Source organism: Lampris incognitus, chromosome 15 (genome assembly GCF_029633865.1).
Source record: "Lampris incognitus isolate fLamInc1 chromosome 15, fLamInc1.hap2, whole genome shotgun sequence".
NCBI classification, from domain to species: domain Eukaryota; kingdom Metazoa; phylum Chordata; class Actinopteri; order Lampriformes; family Lampridae; genus Lampris; species Lampris incognitus.
In genome coordinates, this window is record NC_079225.1 from 49,748,168 (window position 1) to 49,766,977 (window position 18,810).

Below are 18,810 nucleotides of genomic sequence, written 5' to 3' on the forward strand. Positions count from 1 at the left end.
ACATTAAACACGTGAAGCGAAAACAATAGAGCATACTGGGAAACTTCCAACAACGTTTTAAAACCCCTTTCCTTATCGTCATACGACGAACCAAATGTAGGCATTCCCTTCCTGTAGGAATCACGTGGACTCTGACTTGAACACAAATGACCTATGGGGTCGTTGGTTGATGGAGGACAGTCTCGACTTGAAGGTGGTGCTTGTCTCAACTTTCACTTTTACTTGACAACGACAAAGCAAAAGCCTCAGTGTTTTAAAACGAGAAGTGCCGGAGATGACAGATCAGCAGCTCCTCCCAGCGGCCGGCGGGGTGGCTGTGGGTCGTTGTTCATGCAACAGCGCCTCCCAGCGGCCGGCGGGGTGGCTGTGGGTCGTTGTTCATGCAACAGCACCTCCCAGCGGCCGGCGCGGTGGCTGTGGGTCGTTGTCCATCTGGGTGTATGAAGCCGGAAAACCTCATTTCGGAACATCAGCTCCAGACTTTTCTCCTGCCCGATTGGCGTCTGAGGAGTTCTTGGAGTTGTGCATCTTGTGCTGGCTGCTGTCGGCGGAGCGTGGACGCAGGGCACCGCTCCCACAGAGCCCTGCGAGGCCACGGCTCAGCTCCTTACGTATGTTGTCGCTGGACAGGACGTAAAGGATGGGGTTGATGGCGCTATTTAAGGTGGAGAGCCCCAGAGAGATGGTATACGGTGTGTAGATTCGCTTCTCAAAGTGACAGGTCCCGTCTGCCAGCTGAGGGAAGTGGAAAATTTGGGCTCTTAAGAGGAGGATGACATGGTACGGAGCAAAGCAAACCAGGAACAACGCCACCACGGCCACAACCAGGTAGCGCACCCGCTGCTTCTGGCTGGGCCGCAGACCCGTGCTAGCCTGGACGTTGGCGAGGACGGCACGGTTGGTGACCACCAGCAGCAGCAGTGGGAGCAGAAAGCCGATAGCGAACCGGGCATAGTTGAAGCCAGTCACCATGGCGGTGCTCTGGCCCGGCTCAAAGCAGCGCCCATCTCCCTCAGCAGCATCGCCCTCCTGCATGGTAAAGACCGGGAAGTGTCCTATGGCCACCACCAGGACGATGGACAGGGCAATGGCAATGGCGAGTCGCTGGCGGCGGAGCCCACGGCTCTCCACGGCATAGACCACGGCGATGTAGCGGTCGCAGGAGATGCAGCAGAGGAGGAAGATGCTGATATACATGTTGTTGAAGAAGATGTAGCCGGTGACCTTACAGGCCAGAGAGCTCCAGGGCCACTCGTGGCCCCTGTTGACATAATGCGCCCAGAGGGGCAGCGTCCCCAGGTACATCAGATCACACAGAGACAGACTCCACAGGTAGATACCCAGCACGTTCTTACGACGGACCTGCAGCCACGTCAGGTACACGGTCAGCAAGTTGGCTGGCAGCCCGATGACCAGGACCAGACTGTAGAGCAGAACCAGTGGCAGGCGGTCCTCCTCGTAGGGCGGAACGCAGGGGATCAAACTCCCGTTGGTCACCGCCAAGCTGCTCTGGGTCACAGCTACTTCATGCATGGCGTCTGCAGAGAAAAAGATACCCCAGTTACACGTCTGCCTGTCTGAGGACCTGACAGAGAACACCTTCATCACACACCTGCATCACACCACAACACACACCTTCATCACACACCTGCATCACACCACAAAACACACCTTTATCACACACCTGCATCACACCACAACACACACCTTCATCACACACCTGCATCACACCACAACACACACCTTTATCACACACCTGTATCACACCACAACACACACCTGTATCACACCACAACACACACCTTCATCACACACCTGCATCACACCACAACACACACCTTCATCACACACCTGCATCACACCACAACACACACCTTCATCACATACCTGCATCACACCACAACACACACCTTCATCACACACCTGCATCACACCACAAAACACACCTTTATCACACACCTGCATCACACCACAACACACACCTTCATCACACACCTGCATCACACCACAACACACACCTTTATCACACACCTGTATCACACCACAACACACACCTGTATCACACCACAACACACACCTTCATCACACACCTGCATCACACCACAACACACACCTTTATCACACACCTGCATCACACCACAACACACACCTTCATCACACACCTGCATCACACCACAACACACACCTTCATCACACACCTGCATCACACCACAACACACACCTTCATCACACACCTGCATCACACCACAACACACACCTTTATCACACACCTGCATCACACCACAACACACACCTTCATCACACAACTGCATCACACCACAACACACACCTGTATAACGCCACAACACACACCTTTATCACACACCTGCATCACACCACAACACACACCTGTATAACGCCACAACACACACCTTTATCACACACCTGTATCACACCACAACACACACCTTTATCACACACCTGCATCACACCACAACACACACCTTTATCACACACCTGCATCACACCACAACACACACCTGTATAACACCACAACACACACCTTTATCACACACCTGCATCACACCACAACACACACCTGTATAACACCATAACACACACCTGTATAACACCACAACACATACCTGTATAACACCACAACATACACCTGTATCGCACCACAACACACCTTCATCACACACCTGTATCACACCACAACACACACCTTTATCACACACCTGTATCACACCACAACACACACCTTCATCACACACCTGTATCACACCACAACACACACCTGCATCACACCACAACACACACCTGTATAACACCACAACACACACCTGCATCACACCACAACACACACCTGTATAACGCCACAACACACACCTTTATCACACACCTGCATCACACCACAACACACACCTGTATAACACCACAACACACACCTGTATAACACCACAACACACACCTGTATAACACCACAACATACACCTGTATCACACCACAACACACACCTTTATCACACACCTGCATCACACCACAACACACACCTTCATCACATACCTGTATCACACCACAACACACACCGTTATCACACACCTGTATCACACCACAACACACACCTTCATCACACACCTGTATCACACCACAACACACACCTTTATCACACACCTGCATCACACCACAACACACACCTGTATAACGCCACAACACACACCTTTATCACACACCTGCATCACACCACAACACACACCTTTATCACACACCTGCATCACACCACAACACACACCTGTATAACACCACAACACACACCTTTATCACACACCTGTATAACACCACAACACACACCTGTATAACACCACAACATACACCTGTATCACACCACAACACACACCTTCATCACACACCTGTATCACACCACAACACACACCTTCATCACACACCTGTATCACACCACAACACACACCTTTATCACACACCTGTATCACACCACAACACACACCTTCATCACACACCTGTATCACACCACAACACACACCTTTATCACACACCTGCATCACACCACAACACACACCTGTATAACACCACAACACACACCTGCATCACACCACAACACACACCTGTATAACACCACAACACACACCTGTATAACACCACAACACACACCTTTATAACACCACAACATACACTTTTATCACACACCTGTATCACACCACAACACACGCCTTTATCAAACACCTGTATCACACCACAACCCACACCTTTATCACACACCTGTATAACACCACAACACACACCTGCAACACACCACAACACACACCTGTATAACACCACAACACACACCTGTATAACACCACAACATACACCTTTATCACACACCTGTATCACACCACAACACACACCTTTATCAAACACCTGTATCACACCACAACACACACCTTTATCACACACCTGTATCACACCACAACACACACCTTTATCACACACCTGTATCACACCACAACACACACCTGTATAACACCACAACACACACCTTTATCACACACCTGTATCACACCACAACACACATCTTTATCACACATAATACACACCTTTATCACACTATAACCCACCTTTATCACACATAACACACACCTTTATCACACATAACACACACCTTTATCACATATAACACACACCTTTATCACACTATAACACACACCTTTATCACACATAACACACACTTTTACCACACATAATACACACCTATATCACACATAACACACACCTTTATCACACATAACACACACCTTTATCACACTACAACACACATCTTTACCACACTATAATACACACCTTTATCACATATAATAACACCTTTATCACATATAACACACACCTTTATCACACATAAAACACACGTTTATCACACATAACACACACCTTTATCACACTATAACACACACCTTTATCACACATAAAACACACCTTTATCACACTATAACCCACCTTTATCACACATAACACACACCTTTATCACATATAACACACACCTTTATCACATATAACACACACCTTTATCACACATAACACACCTTTATCACACTATAACCCACCTTTATCACACATAACACACACCTTTATCACATATAACACACACCTTTCTCACACATAAAACACACCTTTATCGCACTAACCCACCTTTATCACACATAACACACACCTTTATCACATATAATAACACCTTTTATCACATATAACACACACCTTTATCACACATAAAACACACGTTTATCACACATAACACACACCTTTATCACACTATAACACACACCTTTATCACACATAAAACACACCTTTATCACACTATAACCCACCTTTATCACACATAACACACACCTTTATCACATATAACACACACCTTTATCACATATAACACACACCTTTATCACACATAAAACACACCTTTATCACACTAACCCACCTTTATCACACATAACACACACCTTTATCACATATAATAACACCTTTATCACATATAACACACACCTTTATCACACATAACACACACCTTTATCACACATAAAACACACCTTTATCACACTATAACCCACCTTTATCACACATAACACACACCTTTATCACACTATAACAAACACCTTTATCACACATAAAACACACCTTTATCACACTATAACCCACCTTTATCACACATAACACACACCTTTATCACATATAACACACACCTTTATCACACTATAACCCACCTTTATCACACTATAACACACACCTTTATCACACATAAAACACACCTTTATCACACTATAACCCACCTTTATCACACATAACACACACCTTTATCACATATAACACACACCTTTATCACATATAACACACACCTTTATCACATATAACACACACCTTTATCACACTATAACCCACCTTTATCACATATAACACACACCTTTATCACATATAACACACACCTTTATCACACATAAAACACACCTTTATCACACTAACCCACCTTTATCACACTATAACCCACCTTTATCACACATAACACACACCTTTATCATACTACAACACACATCTTTACCACACTATAATACACACCTTTATCACATATAACACACACCTTTATCACATATAACACACACCTTTATCACACATAAAACACACGTTTATCACACATAACACACACCTTTATCACACATAAAACGCACCTTTATCACACTATAACCCACCTTTATCACACATAACACACACCTTTATCACACTATAACCCACCTTTATCACACATAACACACACCTTTATCACACTATAACCCACCTTTATCACACATAACACACACCTTTATCACACATAAAACACACCTTTATCACACTATAACCCACCTTTATCACACATAACACACGCCTTTATCACACATAACACACACCTTTATCACATATAACACACACCTTTATCACATATAACACACCTTTATCACACTATAACCCACCTTTATCACACATAAAACACACCTTTATCACACATAACACACACCTTTATCACATATAACACACACCTTTATCACACAAAAAACACACCTTTATCACACTACAACACACACCTTCATCACATATAACACACACCTTTATCACACTACAACACACATCTTTACCACACTATAATACACACCTTTATCACACATAAAACACACCTTTATCACACATAATACACAGCTTTATCACACATAACACGCACCTTTATTACACTACAACACACATCTTTACCACACTATAATACACACCTTTATCGCACTACAAAACACACCTTTATCACACTATAACACACCTTTATCGTGTATATGTAGTAATATGTATAGCGTGCTGTATATATGTACTTATATTACAGCGTACTGTATATATATGTAGTAATATGTATAGCGTACTGTATATATGTAGTAATATTACAGCGTACTATATATATATGTAGTAATATGTATAGCGTACTGTATATATGTAGTAATGTTATAGCGTATTGTATATATATGTAGTAATATGTATAGTGTACTGTATATATGTAGTAATATTATAGCGTATTGTATATATATATGTAGTAATATGTATAGCGTACTGTATATATGTAGTAATATTATAGCGTATTGTATATATATATGTAGTAATATGTATAGCGTACTGTATATATGTAGTAAAATTACAGCGTACTGTATATACATGTAGTAATATGTATAGCGTACTGTATGTATGTAGTAATATTATAGCGAACTGTATATATATGTAGTAATATGTATAGCGTACTGTATATATGTAGTAATATGTATAGCGTACTGTATATACTATGTAGTAATATTATAGCGTATTGTATATATATATATAGTAATATGTATAGCGTACTGTATATACGTAGTAATATTACAGCGTACTGTACATATATGTAGTAATATGTATAGCGTACTGTATATATGTAGTAATATTATAGCGTACTGTATATATGTAGTAATATGTATAGCGTACTGTATATATATGTAGTAATATTATGGCGTACTGTATATGTAGTAATATTATAGCGTACTGTATATATATGTAGTAATATGTATAGCGTACTGTATATATGTAGTAATATTATAGCGTACTGTATATATGTAGTAATATGTATAGCGTACTGTATATATGTAGTAATATTATAGCGTACTGTATATATATGTAGTAATATGTATAGCGTACTGTATATATGTATTAATATTATAGCGTACTGTATATATGTAGTAATATGTATAGCGTACTGTATATATGTAGTAATATGTATAGCGTACTGTATATATGTAGTAATAAGTATAGCGTACTGTATATATGTAGTAATATTATAGCGTACTGTATATATGTAGTAATATTATAGCGTACTGTATATATATGTGGTAATATGTATAGCGTACTGTATTAAGCGTACAGGGATACGAGTGGTTCTACGGAAAATGTTCATTAACGGATTGAGACGCGCCCCACAACTTAAAACAGCGTGAGCGATGTGAGGAGACACGTGGACGTGTATAGAACCGACGAGGCTGACGTGAGGACACAATGGCCGCTTGTCCTTCCTGGTCGACAACACGCACCGGACCTCAGGAGGACTTTGTGTGTCCTGTTGGTGGTTTAAGACTATGTTCAGGATTCACCTAAATCTGAACAGAACCGGGTCCAGGTTCAGCTCAGTTCATGCGACTCCCTACGTGTTGGTCCCGTGTGCGCTTGTGTGTGACGGAAGGCGGTGTTGCGGTGTTGTGAATTGTGTCAAGACAAGCTGCAGACACACAAGCCCCTTCCGCTGTAACGAACATAAAGCAATGTCGTCAAGAAAACAGGAAGTCTTGTAGAATCTCGAGCTGATAACAAGTCTCCAGATTGAGGTCTTAACTGAAGACCATGACCGACACAGACCTGTCTGGTCCTGCTTCAGGTTTTCAGGTGACAGAAGAGGCGCTGGTCTGGCTTCACACACACACACACACACACACACACACACACACACACACACACACACACACGACAGGTGTGATTAATTAACTATTTCTAATCAACCTGATTGACAACAGATTAACTCATTAAGCGCCTCATAGACCCGAGACGACGGGAGTCCCGCTCGGGGGAGCTTCACTACCGAGCGCGCGCCACACCCACCTCAGCACCGTCTGGTGTGTAAATCAAACAAAACTCACCTTACTCCGCTTTGAAGAAATCCTCAAAAAGGAAACCAAGTCTCCGTTCATGGTGGCCCCGGCACGCGCCCTCCGCGCTGAGCAGCGTCCTTTGAAGACGCCCGCCGGGTCACGTGCTCCGCCGCCAGACCATCATTAATTCATCTCATCAATTATTCATAATCACAAGTCATTTACCACGGAAACACGTGAACACACCCAGACAGTAAAGGGCGTCTTCCTTTGTGTTGCAGCCCGTCTGCTCTGACTCAAGAGGGGCAGAGTGAACACGTGGGGACGTGAAGTGGTTCTGGATCTGCCTTTAATGAGCTGCTCTGACTCAAGAGGGGCAGAGTGAACACGTGGGAACGTGAAGTGGTTCTGGATCTGACTTTAATGAGCTGCTCTGACTCAAGAGGGGCAGAGTGAACACGTGGGGACGTGAAGTGGTTCTGGATCTGCCTTTAATGAGCTGCTCTGACTCAAGAGGGGCAGAGTGAACACGTGGGGACGTGAAGTGGTTCTGGATCTGCCTTTAATGAGCTGCTCTGACTCAAGAGGGGCAGAGTGAACACGTGGGGATGTGAAGTGGTTCTGGATCTGCCTTTAATGAGCTGCTCTGACTCAAGAGGGGCAGAGTGAACACGTGGGGACGTGAAGTGGTTCTGGATCTGCCTTTAATGAGCTGCTCTGACTCAAGAGGGGCAGAGTGAACACGTGGGGATGTGAAGTGGTTCTGGATCTGCCTTTAATGAGCTGCTCTGACTCAAGAGGGGCAGAGTGAACACGTGGGGATGTGAAGTGGTTCTGGATCTGCCTTTAATGAGCTGCTCTGACTCAAGAGGGGCAGAGTGAACACGTGGGGATGTGAAGTGGTTCTGGATCTGCCTTTAATGAGCTGCTCTGACTCAAGAGGGGCAGAGTGAATACGTGGGGATGTGAAGTGGTTCTGGATCTGCCTTTAATGAGCTGCTCTGACTCAAGAGGGGCAGAGTGAACACGTGGGGATGTGAAGTGGTTCTGGATCTGCCTTTAATGAGCTGCTCTGACTCAAGAGGGGCAGAGTGAACACGTGGGGATGTGAAGTGGTTCTGGATCTGCCTTTAATTAGCTGCTCTGACTCAAGAGGAGCAGAGTGAACACGTGGGGATGTGAAGTGGTTCTGAATCTGCCTTTAATGAGCTGCTCTGACTCAAGAGGGGCAGAGTGAACACGTGAAGTGTTTCTGGATCTGCCTTTAATGAGCTGCTCTGACTCATGAGGGACAGAGTGAACACGTGGGGACGTGAAGTGGTTCTGGATCTGCCGTTAATGAGCTGCTCTGACTCAAGAGGGGCAGAGTGAACACGTGGGGACGTGAAGTGGTTCTGGATCTGCCTTTAATGAGCTGCTCTAACTCAAGAGGGGCAGAGTGAACACGTGGGGATGTGAAGTGGTTCTGGATCTGACTTTAATGAGCTGCTCTGACTCAAGAGGGGCAGAGTGAACACGTGGGGTTGTGAAGTGGTTCTGGATCTGCTTTTAATGAGCTGCTCTGACTCAAGAGGGGCAGAGTGAACATGTGGGGATGTGAAGTGGTTCTGGATCTGCCGTTAATGAGCTGCTCTGACTCAAGAGGGGCAGAGTGAACACGTGGGGATGTGAAGTGGTTCTGGATCTGCCTTTAATGAGCTGCTCTGACTCATGAGGGACAGAGTGAACACGTGGGGATGTGAAGTGGTTCTGGATCTGCCTTTAATGAGCTGCTCTGACTCAAGAGGGGCAGAGTGAACACGTGGGGATGTGAAGTGGTTCTGGATCTGCCTTTAATGAGCTGCTCTGACTCATGAGGGACAGAGTGAACACGTGGGGACGTGAAGTGGTTCTGGATCTGCCTTTAATGAGCTGCTCTGACTCAAGAGGGGCAGAGTGAACACGTTGGGATGTGAAGTGGTTCTGGATCTGCCTTTAATGAGCTGCTCTGACTCAAGAGGGGCAGAGTGAACACGTGGGGATGTGAAGTGGTTCTGGATCTGCCTTTAATGAGCTGCTCTGACTCATGAGGGACAGATTGAATACGTGGGGACGTGAAGTGGTTCTGGATCCGCCTTTAATGAGCTGTTCTGATGATGAGGGGCAGAGTGAACACGTGGGGATGTGAAGTGGTTCTGGATCTGCCTTTAATGAGCTGCTCTGACTCATGAGGGACAGAGTGAACACGTGGGGATGTGAAGTGGTTCTGGATCTGCCTTTAATGAGCTGCTCTGACTGAAGAGGGGCAGAGTGAACACGTGGGGATGTGAAGTGGTAATGGATCTGCCTTTAATGAGCTGTTCTGATGATGAGGGGCAGAGTGAACACGTGGGGATGTGAAGTGGTTCTGGATCTGCCTTTAATGAGCTGCTCTGACTCATGAGGGACAGAGTGAACACGTGGGGACGTGAAGTGGTTCTGGATCTGCCTTTAATGAGCTGCTCTGACTCAAGAGGGGCAGAGTGAACACGTGGGGATGTGAAGTGGTTCTGGATCTGCCTTTCATGAGCTGCTCTGACTCAAGAGGGACAGAGTGAACACGTGGGGATGTGAAGTGGTTCTGGATCTGCCTTTAATGAGCTGCTCTGACTCATGAGGGACAGAGTGAACACGTGGGGACGTGAAGTAGTTCTGGATCTGCCTTTAATGAGCTGCTCTGACTCAAGAGGGGCAGAGTGAACACGTGGGGATGTGAAGTGGTTCTGGATCTGCCTTTAATGAGCTGCTCTGACTCAAGAGGGACAGAGTGAACACGTGGGGATGTGAAGTGGTTCTGGATCTGCCTTTAATGAGCTGCTCTGACTCATGAGGGACAGAGTGAACACGTGGGGACGTGAAGTGGTTCTGGATCTGCCTTTAATGAGCTGCTCTGACTCAAGAGGGGCAGAGTGAACACGTGGGGATGTGAAGTGGTTCTGGATCTGCCTTTAATGAGCTGCTCTGACTCATGAGGGACAGAGTGAACACGTGGGGATGTGAAGTAGTTCTGGATCTGCCTTTAATGAGCTGCTCTGACTCAAGAGGGGCAGAGTGAACACGTGGGGATGTGAAGTGGTTCTGGATCTGCCTTTAATGAGCTGCTCTGACTCAAGAGGGACAGAGTGAACACGTGGGGATGTGAAGTGGTTCTGGATCTGCCTTTAATGAGCTGCTCTGACTCAAGAGGGGCAGAGTGAACACGTGGGGTTGTGAAGCGGTTCTGGATCTGCCTTTAATGAGCTGCTCTGACTCATGAGGGGCAGAGTGAACACGTGGGGATGTGAAGTGGTTCTGGATCTGCCTTTAATGAGCTGTTCTGACTCAAGAGGGGCAGAGTGAACACGTGGGGATGTGGAGTGGTTTTGGATCCGACTTTAATAAGCTGCTCTGACTCATGAGGGACAGAGTGAACACGTGGGGACGTGAAGTGGTTCTGGATCTGCCTTTAATGAGCTGCTCTAACTCAAGAGGGGCAGAGTGAACACGTGGGGATGTGAAGTGGTTCTGGATCTGCCTTTAATGAGCTGCTCTAACTCAAGAGGGGCAGAGTGAACACGTGGGGATGTGAAGTGGTTCTGGATCTGCCTTTAATGAGCTGCTCTGACTCAAGAGGGGCAGAGTGAACACGTGGGGATGTGAAGTGGTTCTGGATCTGCCTTTAATGAGCTGCTCTGACTCATGAGGGACAGAGTGAACACGTGGGGATGTGAAGTGGTTCTGGATCTGCCTTTAATGAGCTGCTCTGACTCAAGAGGGGCAGAGTGAACACGTGGGGATGTGAAGTGGTTCTGGATCTGCCTTTAATGAGCTGCTCTGACTCATGAGGGACAGAGTGAACACGTGGGGACGTAAAGTGGTTCTGGATCTGCCTTTAATGAGCTGTTCTGATGATGAGGGGCAGAGTGAACACGTTGGGATGTGAAGTGGTTCTGGATCTGCCTTTAATGAGCTGCTCTGACTCAAGAGGGGCAGAGTGAACACGTGGGGATGTGAAGTGTTCTGGATCTGCCTTTAATGAGCTGCTCTGACTGATGAGGGCCAGAGTGAACACGTGGGGATGTGAACTGATTCTGGATCTGCCTTTAATGAGCTGTTCTGATAATGAGGAGCAGAGTGAACACGTGGGGATGTGAAGTGGTTCTGGATCTGCCTTTAATAAACTGCTCTGACTCAAGAGGGGCAGAGTGAACACGAGGGGATGTGAAGTGGTTCTGGATCTGCCTTTAGTGAGCTGTTCTGATGATGAGGGGCAGACTGAACACATGGGGATGTGAAGTGGTTCTGGATCTGCCTTTAATGAGCTGCTCTGACTCAGGAGGGCCAGAGTGAACACGTGGGGATGTGAACTGATTCTGGATCTGCCGTTAATGAGCTGCTGTGATGATGAGGGGCAGAGTGACGCCCGTCTGCTGAAAATCTTCTAGTAGCATCTAAAAACTTAGGTGAAGGTGACTCCCGTCCCCTAAAAAACTTCTAGTGGCATCTAAAAACTTATGTAAAGGTGACGCCCGTCTCCTGAAAACTTCTAGTAGCATCTAAAAACTTATGTGAAGGTGATGCCTGTCTCCTGATAAACATCTAGTAGCATCTAAAAACTTATGTAAAGGTGACGCCCGTCTTCTGAAAAACTTCTAGTAGCATCTAAAAACTCATGTAAAGGTGACGCCCGTCCCCTAAAAAACTTCTAGTAGCATCTAAAAACTTATGTGAAGGTGATGCCCATCTCCTGAAAAACGTCCTAGTAGAATCTAAAAACTTATGTGAAGGTGACGCCCATCTCCTGAAAAACGTCTAGTAGCATCTAAAAACTTATGTGAAGGTGATGCCCATCTCCGGAAAAACTTTTAGTAGCATCTAAAAACTTACGTAAAGGTGACGCCTGTCTCCTGAAAAACTTCTAGTAGCATCTAAAAACTTATGTAAAGGTGACGCCCGTCCTCTGTAAAACTTCCAGTAGCATCTAAAAACTTATGTAAGGGCGATGCCCGTCTCCTGAAAAACTTCTAGTAGCATCTAAAAACTTATGTAAAGGTGACGCCCGTCTCCTGAAAAACTTCCTAGTAGTATGTAAAAACTTATGTAAAGGTGATGCCCGTCTCCTGAAAAACTTCTAGTAGCATCTAAAAACGTATGTAAGGGTGACGCCCATCTCCTGAAAAACCTCTAGTAGCATCTAAAAACTTATGTAAAGGTGACGCCTGTCCCCTAAAAAACTTCTAGTAGCATCTAAAAACTTATGTAAAGGTGACACCTGTCTCCTGAAAAACTTCCTAGTAGTATGTAAAAACTTATGTAAAGGTGATGCCCGTCTCCTGAAAAACTTCTAGTAGCATCTAAAAACTTATGTAAAGGTGACGCCCGTCCCCTAAAAAACTTCTAGTAGCATCTAAAAACTTATGTAAAGGTGACACCTGTCTCCTGAAAAACTTCCTAGTAGTATGTAAAAACTTATGTAAAGGTGATGCCCGTCTCCTGAAAAACTTCCTAGTAGTATGTAAAAACTTATGTAAAGGTGATGCCCGTCTCCTGAAAAACTTCTAGTAGCATCTAAAAACGTATGTAAGGGTGACGCCCATCTCCTGAAAAACCTCTAGTAGCATCTAAAAACTTATGTAAAGGTGACGCCTGTCCCCTAAAAAACTTCTAGTAGCATCTAAAAACTTATGTAAAGGTGACACCTGTCTCCTGAAAAACTTCCTAGTAGTATGTAAAAACTTATGTAAAGGTGATGCCCGTCTCCTGAAAAACTTCTAGTAGCATCTAAAAACTTATGTAAAGGTGACACCTGTCTCCTGAAAAACTTCCTAGTAGTATGGAAAAACTTATGTTAAGGTGATGCCCGTCTCCTGATAAACTTGTAGTAGCATCTAAAAACTTATGTAAAGGTGATGCCCGTCTCCTGATAAACTTCTAGTAGCATCTAAAAACTTATGTGAAGGTGATGCCCGTCTCCTGAAAAACTTCTAGTAGCACCTAAAAACTTATGTAAAGGCGACGCCTATCTCCTGAAAAACGTCTAGTAGCATCTAAAAACTTATGTGAAGGTGATGCCGCTCTCCTGAAAAACGTCTAGTACTATCTAAAAACTTATGTGAAGGTGATGCCGGTCTTCTGAAAATGTCTAGTAGCATCTAAAAACTTATGTAAGGGTGATGCCCATCTCCTGAAAAACTTCTAGTAGCATCTAAAAACTTATGTAAAGGTGATGCCCGTCTCCTGAAAAACTTCTAGTAGCATCTAAAAACTTATGTAAAGGTGACGCCCGTCCCCTGTAAAACTTCCAGTAGCATCTAAAAACTTATGTAAGGGTGATGCCCGTCTCCTGAAAAACTTCTAGTAGCATCTAAAAACTTATGTAAAGGTGACGCCCGTCTCCTGAAAAACTTCCTAGTAGTATGTAAAAACTTATGTAAAGGTGATGCCCGTCTCCTGAAAAACTTCTAGTAGCATCTAAAAACGTATGTAAGGGTGACGCCCATCTCCTGAAAAACCTCTAGTAGCATCTAAAAACTTATGTAAAGGTGACGCCTGTCCCCTAAAAAACTTCTAGTAGCATCTAAAAACTTATGTAAAGGTGACACCTGTCTCCTGAAAAACTTCCTAGTAGTATGTAAAAACTTATGTAAAGGTGATGCCCGTCTCCTGAAAAACTTCTAGTAGCATCTAAAAACTTATGTAAAGGTGACGCCCGTCCCCTAAAAAACTTCTAGTAGCATCTAAAAACTTATGTAAAGGTGACACCTGTCTCCTGAAAAACTTCCTAGTAGTATGTAAAAACTTATGTAAAGGTGATGCCCATCTCCTGAAAAACTTCCTAGTAGTATGTAAAAACTTATGTAAAGGTGATGCCCGTCTCCTGAAAAACTTCTAGTAGCATCTAAAAACGTATGTAAGGGTGACGCCCATCTCCTGAAAAACCTCTAGTAGCATCTAAAAACTTATGTAAAGGTGACGCCTGTCCCCTAAAAAACTTCTAGTAGCATCTAAAAACTTATGTAAAGGTGACACCTGTCTCCTGAAAAACTTCCTAGTAGTATGTAAAAACTTATGTAAAGGTGATGCCCGTCTCCTGAAAAACTTCTAGTAGCATCTAAAAACTTATGTAAAGGTGACACCTGTCTCCTGAAAAACTTCCTAGTAGTATGTAAAAACTTATGTAAAGGTGATGCCCGTCTCCTGATAAACTTGTAGTAGCATCTAAAAACTTATGTAAAGGTGATGCCCGTCTCCTGATAAACTTCTAGTAGCATCTAAAAACTTATGTGAAGGTGATGCCCGTCTCCTGAAAAACTTCTAGTAGCACCTAAAAACTCATGTAAAGGCGACGCCTATCTCCTGAAAAACGTCTAGTAGCATCTAAAAACTTATGTGAAGGTGATGCCGCTCTCCTGAAAAACGTCTAGTACTATCTAAAAACTTATGTGAAGGTGATGCCGGTCTCCTGAAAATGTCTAGTAGCATCTAAAAACTTATGTAAGGGTGATGCCCATCTCCTGAAAAACTTCTAGTAGCATCTAAAAACTTATGTAAAGGTGATGCCCGTCTCCTGAAAAACTTCTAGTAGCATCTAAAAACTTATGTAAAGGTGACGCCCGTCCCCTGTAAAACTTCCAGTAGCATCTAAAAACTTATGTAAGGGTGATGCCCGTCTCCTGAAAAACTTCTAGTAGCATCTAAAAACTTATGTAAAGGTGACGCCCGTCTCCTGAAAAACTTCCTAGTAGTATGTAAAAACTTATGTAAAGGTGATGCCCGTCTCCTGAAAAACTTCTAGTAGCATCTAAAAACTTATGTAAAGGTGACGCCCGTCCCCTAAAAAACCTCTAGTAGCATCTAAAAACTTATGTAAAGGTGACACCTGTCTCCTGAAAAACTTCCTAGTAGTATGTAAAAACTTATGTAAAGGTGATGCCCGTCTCCTGATAAACTTGTAGTAGCATCTAAAAACTTATGTAAAGGTGATGCCCGTCTCCTGATAAACTTCTAGTAGCATCTAAAAACTTATGTGAAGGTGATGCCCGTCTCCTGAAAAACTTCTAGTAGCACCTAAAAACTCATGTAAAGGCGACGCCTATCTCCTGAAAAACGTCTAGTAGCATCTAAAAACTTATGTGAAGGTGATGCCGCTCTCCTGAAAAACGTCTAGTACTATCTAAAAACTTATGTGAAGGTGATGCCGGTCTCCTGAAAATGTCTAGTAGCATCTAAAAACTTATGTAAGGGTGATGCCCATCTCCTGAAAAACTTCTAGTAGCATCTAAAAACTTATGTAAAGGTGATGCCCGTCTCCTGAAAAACTTCTAGTAGCATCTAAAAAATTATGTAAAGGTAATGCCCGTCTCCTGAAAAACTTCCTAGTAGTATGTAAAAACTTATGTAAAGGTGATGCCCGTCTCCTGAAAAACTTCTAGTAGCATCTAAAAACTTATGTGAAGGTGATGCCCGTCTCCTGAAAAACTTCTAGTAGCATCTAAAAACGTATGTAAAGGTGACGCCCATCTCCTGAAAAACCTCTAGTAGCATCTAAAAACTTATGTAAAGGTGCCGCCCGTCCCCTAAAAAACTTCTAGTAGCATCTAAAAACTTATGTAAAGGTGACACCTGTCTCCTGAAAAACGTCCTAGTAGTATGTAAAAACTTATGTGAAGGTGATGCCGGTCTCCTGAAAAACTTATAGTAGTATCTAAAAACTTATGTAAAGGTGACACCTGTCTCCTGAAAAACTTCCTAGTAGTATGTAAAAACTTATGTAAAGGTGATGCCCATCTCCTGAAAAACTTCTAATAGCGTCTAAAAAGTTATGTAAAGGTGATGCCCGTCTCCTGAAAAACTTATAGTAGTATCTAAAAACTCATGTAAAGGTGACGCCTATTTCCTGAAAAACGTCTAGTAGCATCTAAAAACCTACGTGAAGGTGATGCCCATCTCCTGAAAAACGTCTAGTAGCATCTAAAAACTTATGTAAGGGTGATGCCCATCTCCTGAAAAACTTCTAGTAGCATCTAAAAACTTATGTAAAGGTGACGCCCGTCCCCTGAAAAACTTCTAGTAGCATCTAAAAACTTATGTGAAGGTGACGCCCGTCTCCTGAAAAACTTCCTAGTAGTATGTAAAAACTTATGTAAAGGTGACGCCCGTCCCCTGAAAAACTTCTAGTAGCATCTAAAAACGTATGTAAAGGTAACGCCCGTCTCCTGAAAAACTTCTAGTAGCATCTAAAAACGTATGTAAAGGTGACGCCCGTCTCCTGAAAAACTTCCTAGTAGTAGGTAAAAACTTATGTAAAGGTGACGCCCGTCTCCTGAAAAACTTCTAGTAGCATCTAAAAACGTATGTAAAGGTGACACTTGTCTCCTGAAAAACTTCTAGTAGCATCTAAAAACTTATGTAAAGGTGACGCCCGTCTCCTGAAAAACTTCCTAGTAGTATGTAAAAACTCATGTAAAGGTGATGCCCGTCTGCTGAAAAACGTCTAGTAGCATCTAAAAACTTATGTAAAGACGACGCCCGTCTCCTGAAAAACTTCTAGTAGCATCTAAAAACTTATGTAAAGGTGACACTTGTCTCCTGAAAAACTTCCTAGTAGTATGTAAAAACTTATGTAAAGGTGACGCCCGTCTCCTGAAAAACTTCTAGTAGCATCTAAAAACTTATGTAAAGGTAATGCCCGTCTCCTGAAAAACTTCCTAGTAGTATGTAAAAACTTATGTAAAGGTGATGCCCGTCTCCTGAAAAACTTCTAGTAGCATCTAAAAACTTATGTGAAGGTGATGCCCGTCTCCTGAAAAACTTCTAGTAGCATCTAAAAACGTATGTAAAGGTGACGCCCATCTCCTGAAAAACCTCTATTAGCATCTAAAAACTTATGTAAAGGTGACGCCCGTCCCCTAAAAAACTTCTAGTAGCATCTAAAAACTTATGTAAAGGTGACACCTGTCTCCTGAAAAACTTCCTAGTAGTATGTAAAAACTTATGTAAAGGTGATGCCCATCTCCTGAAAAACTTCTAATAGCGTCTAAAAACTTATGTAAAGGTGATGCCCGTCTCCTGAAAAACTTATAGTAGTATCTAAAAACTCATGTAAAGGTGACGCCTATTTCCTGAAAAACGTCTAGTAGCATCTAAAAACTTACGTGAAGGTGATGCCCATCTCCTGAAAAACGTCTAGTAGCATCTAAAAACTTATGTAAGGGTGATGCCCATCTCCTGAAAAACTCCCTAGTAGTATGTAAAAACTTATGTAAAGGTGACGCCAGTCTCCTGAAAAACTTATAGTAGTATCTAAAAACTCATGTAAAGGTGACGCCTATTTCCTGAAAAACGTCTAGTAGCATCTAAAAACTTACGTGAAGGTGATGCCCATCTCCTGAAAAACTTCTAGTAGCATCTAAAAACGTATGTAAGGGTGATGCCCATCTCCTGAAAAACGTCTAGTAGCATCTAAAAACTTACGTGAAGGTGATGCCCATCTCCTGAAAAACTTCTAGTAGCATCTAAAAACTTATGTAAGGGTGATGCCCATCTCCTGAAAAACTTCTAGTAGCATCTAAAAACTTATGTAAAGGTGACGCCCGTCCCCTGAAAAACTTCTAGTAGCATCTAAAAACTTATGTGAAGGTGACGCCCGTCTCCTGAAAAACTTCCTAGTAGTATGTAA

At 43.4% G+C, this 18,810-nt stretch overlaps 1 protein-coding gene across 1 annotated transcript; it reads right to left on the reverse strand.

Moving 5' to 3' along the window:
• Positions 1–456: 456 nt before the first annotated feature.
• gpr132b (G protein-coupled receptor 132b) lies at positions 457–8,228 on the reverse strand. The gene is made up of 2 exons (XM_056294254.1): positions 8,184–8,228; positions 457–1,538 (listed from the first exon to the last, which is right to left on the reverse strand). The coding sequence occupies exon 2, from the start codon at positions 1,531–1,533 to the stop codon at positions 457–459; it is 1,077 nt and encodes a 358-aa protein (XP_056150229.1). The 5' UTR covers positions 1,534–1,538; positions 8,184–8,228.
• Between the last annotated feature and the right edge of the window lie 10,582 nt (positions 8,229–18,810).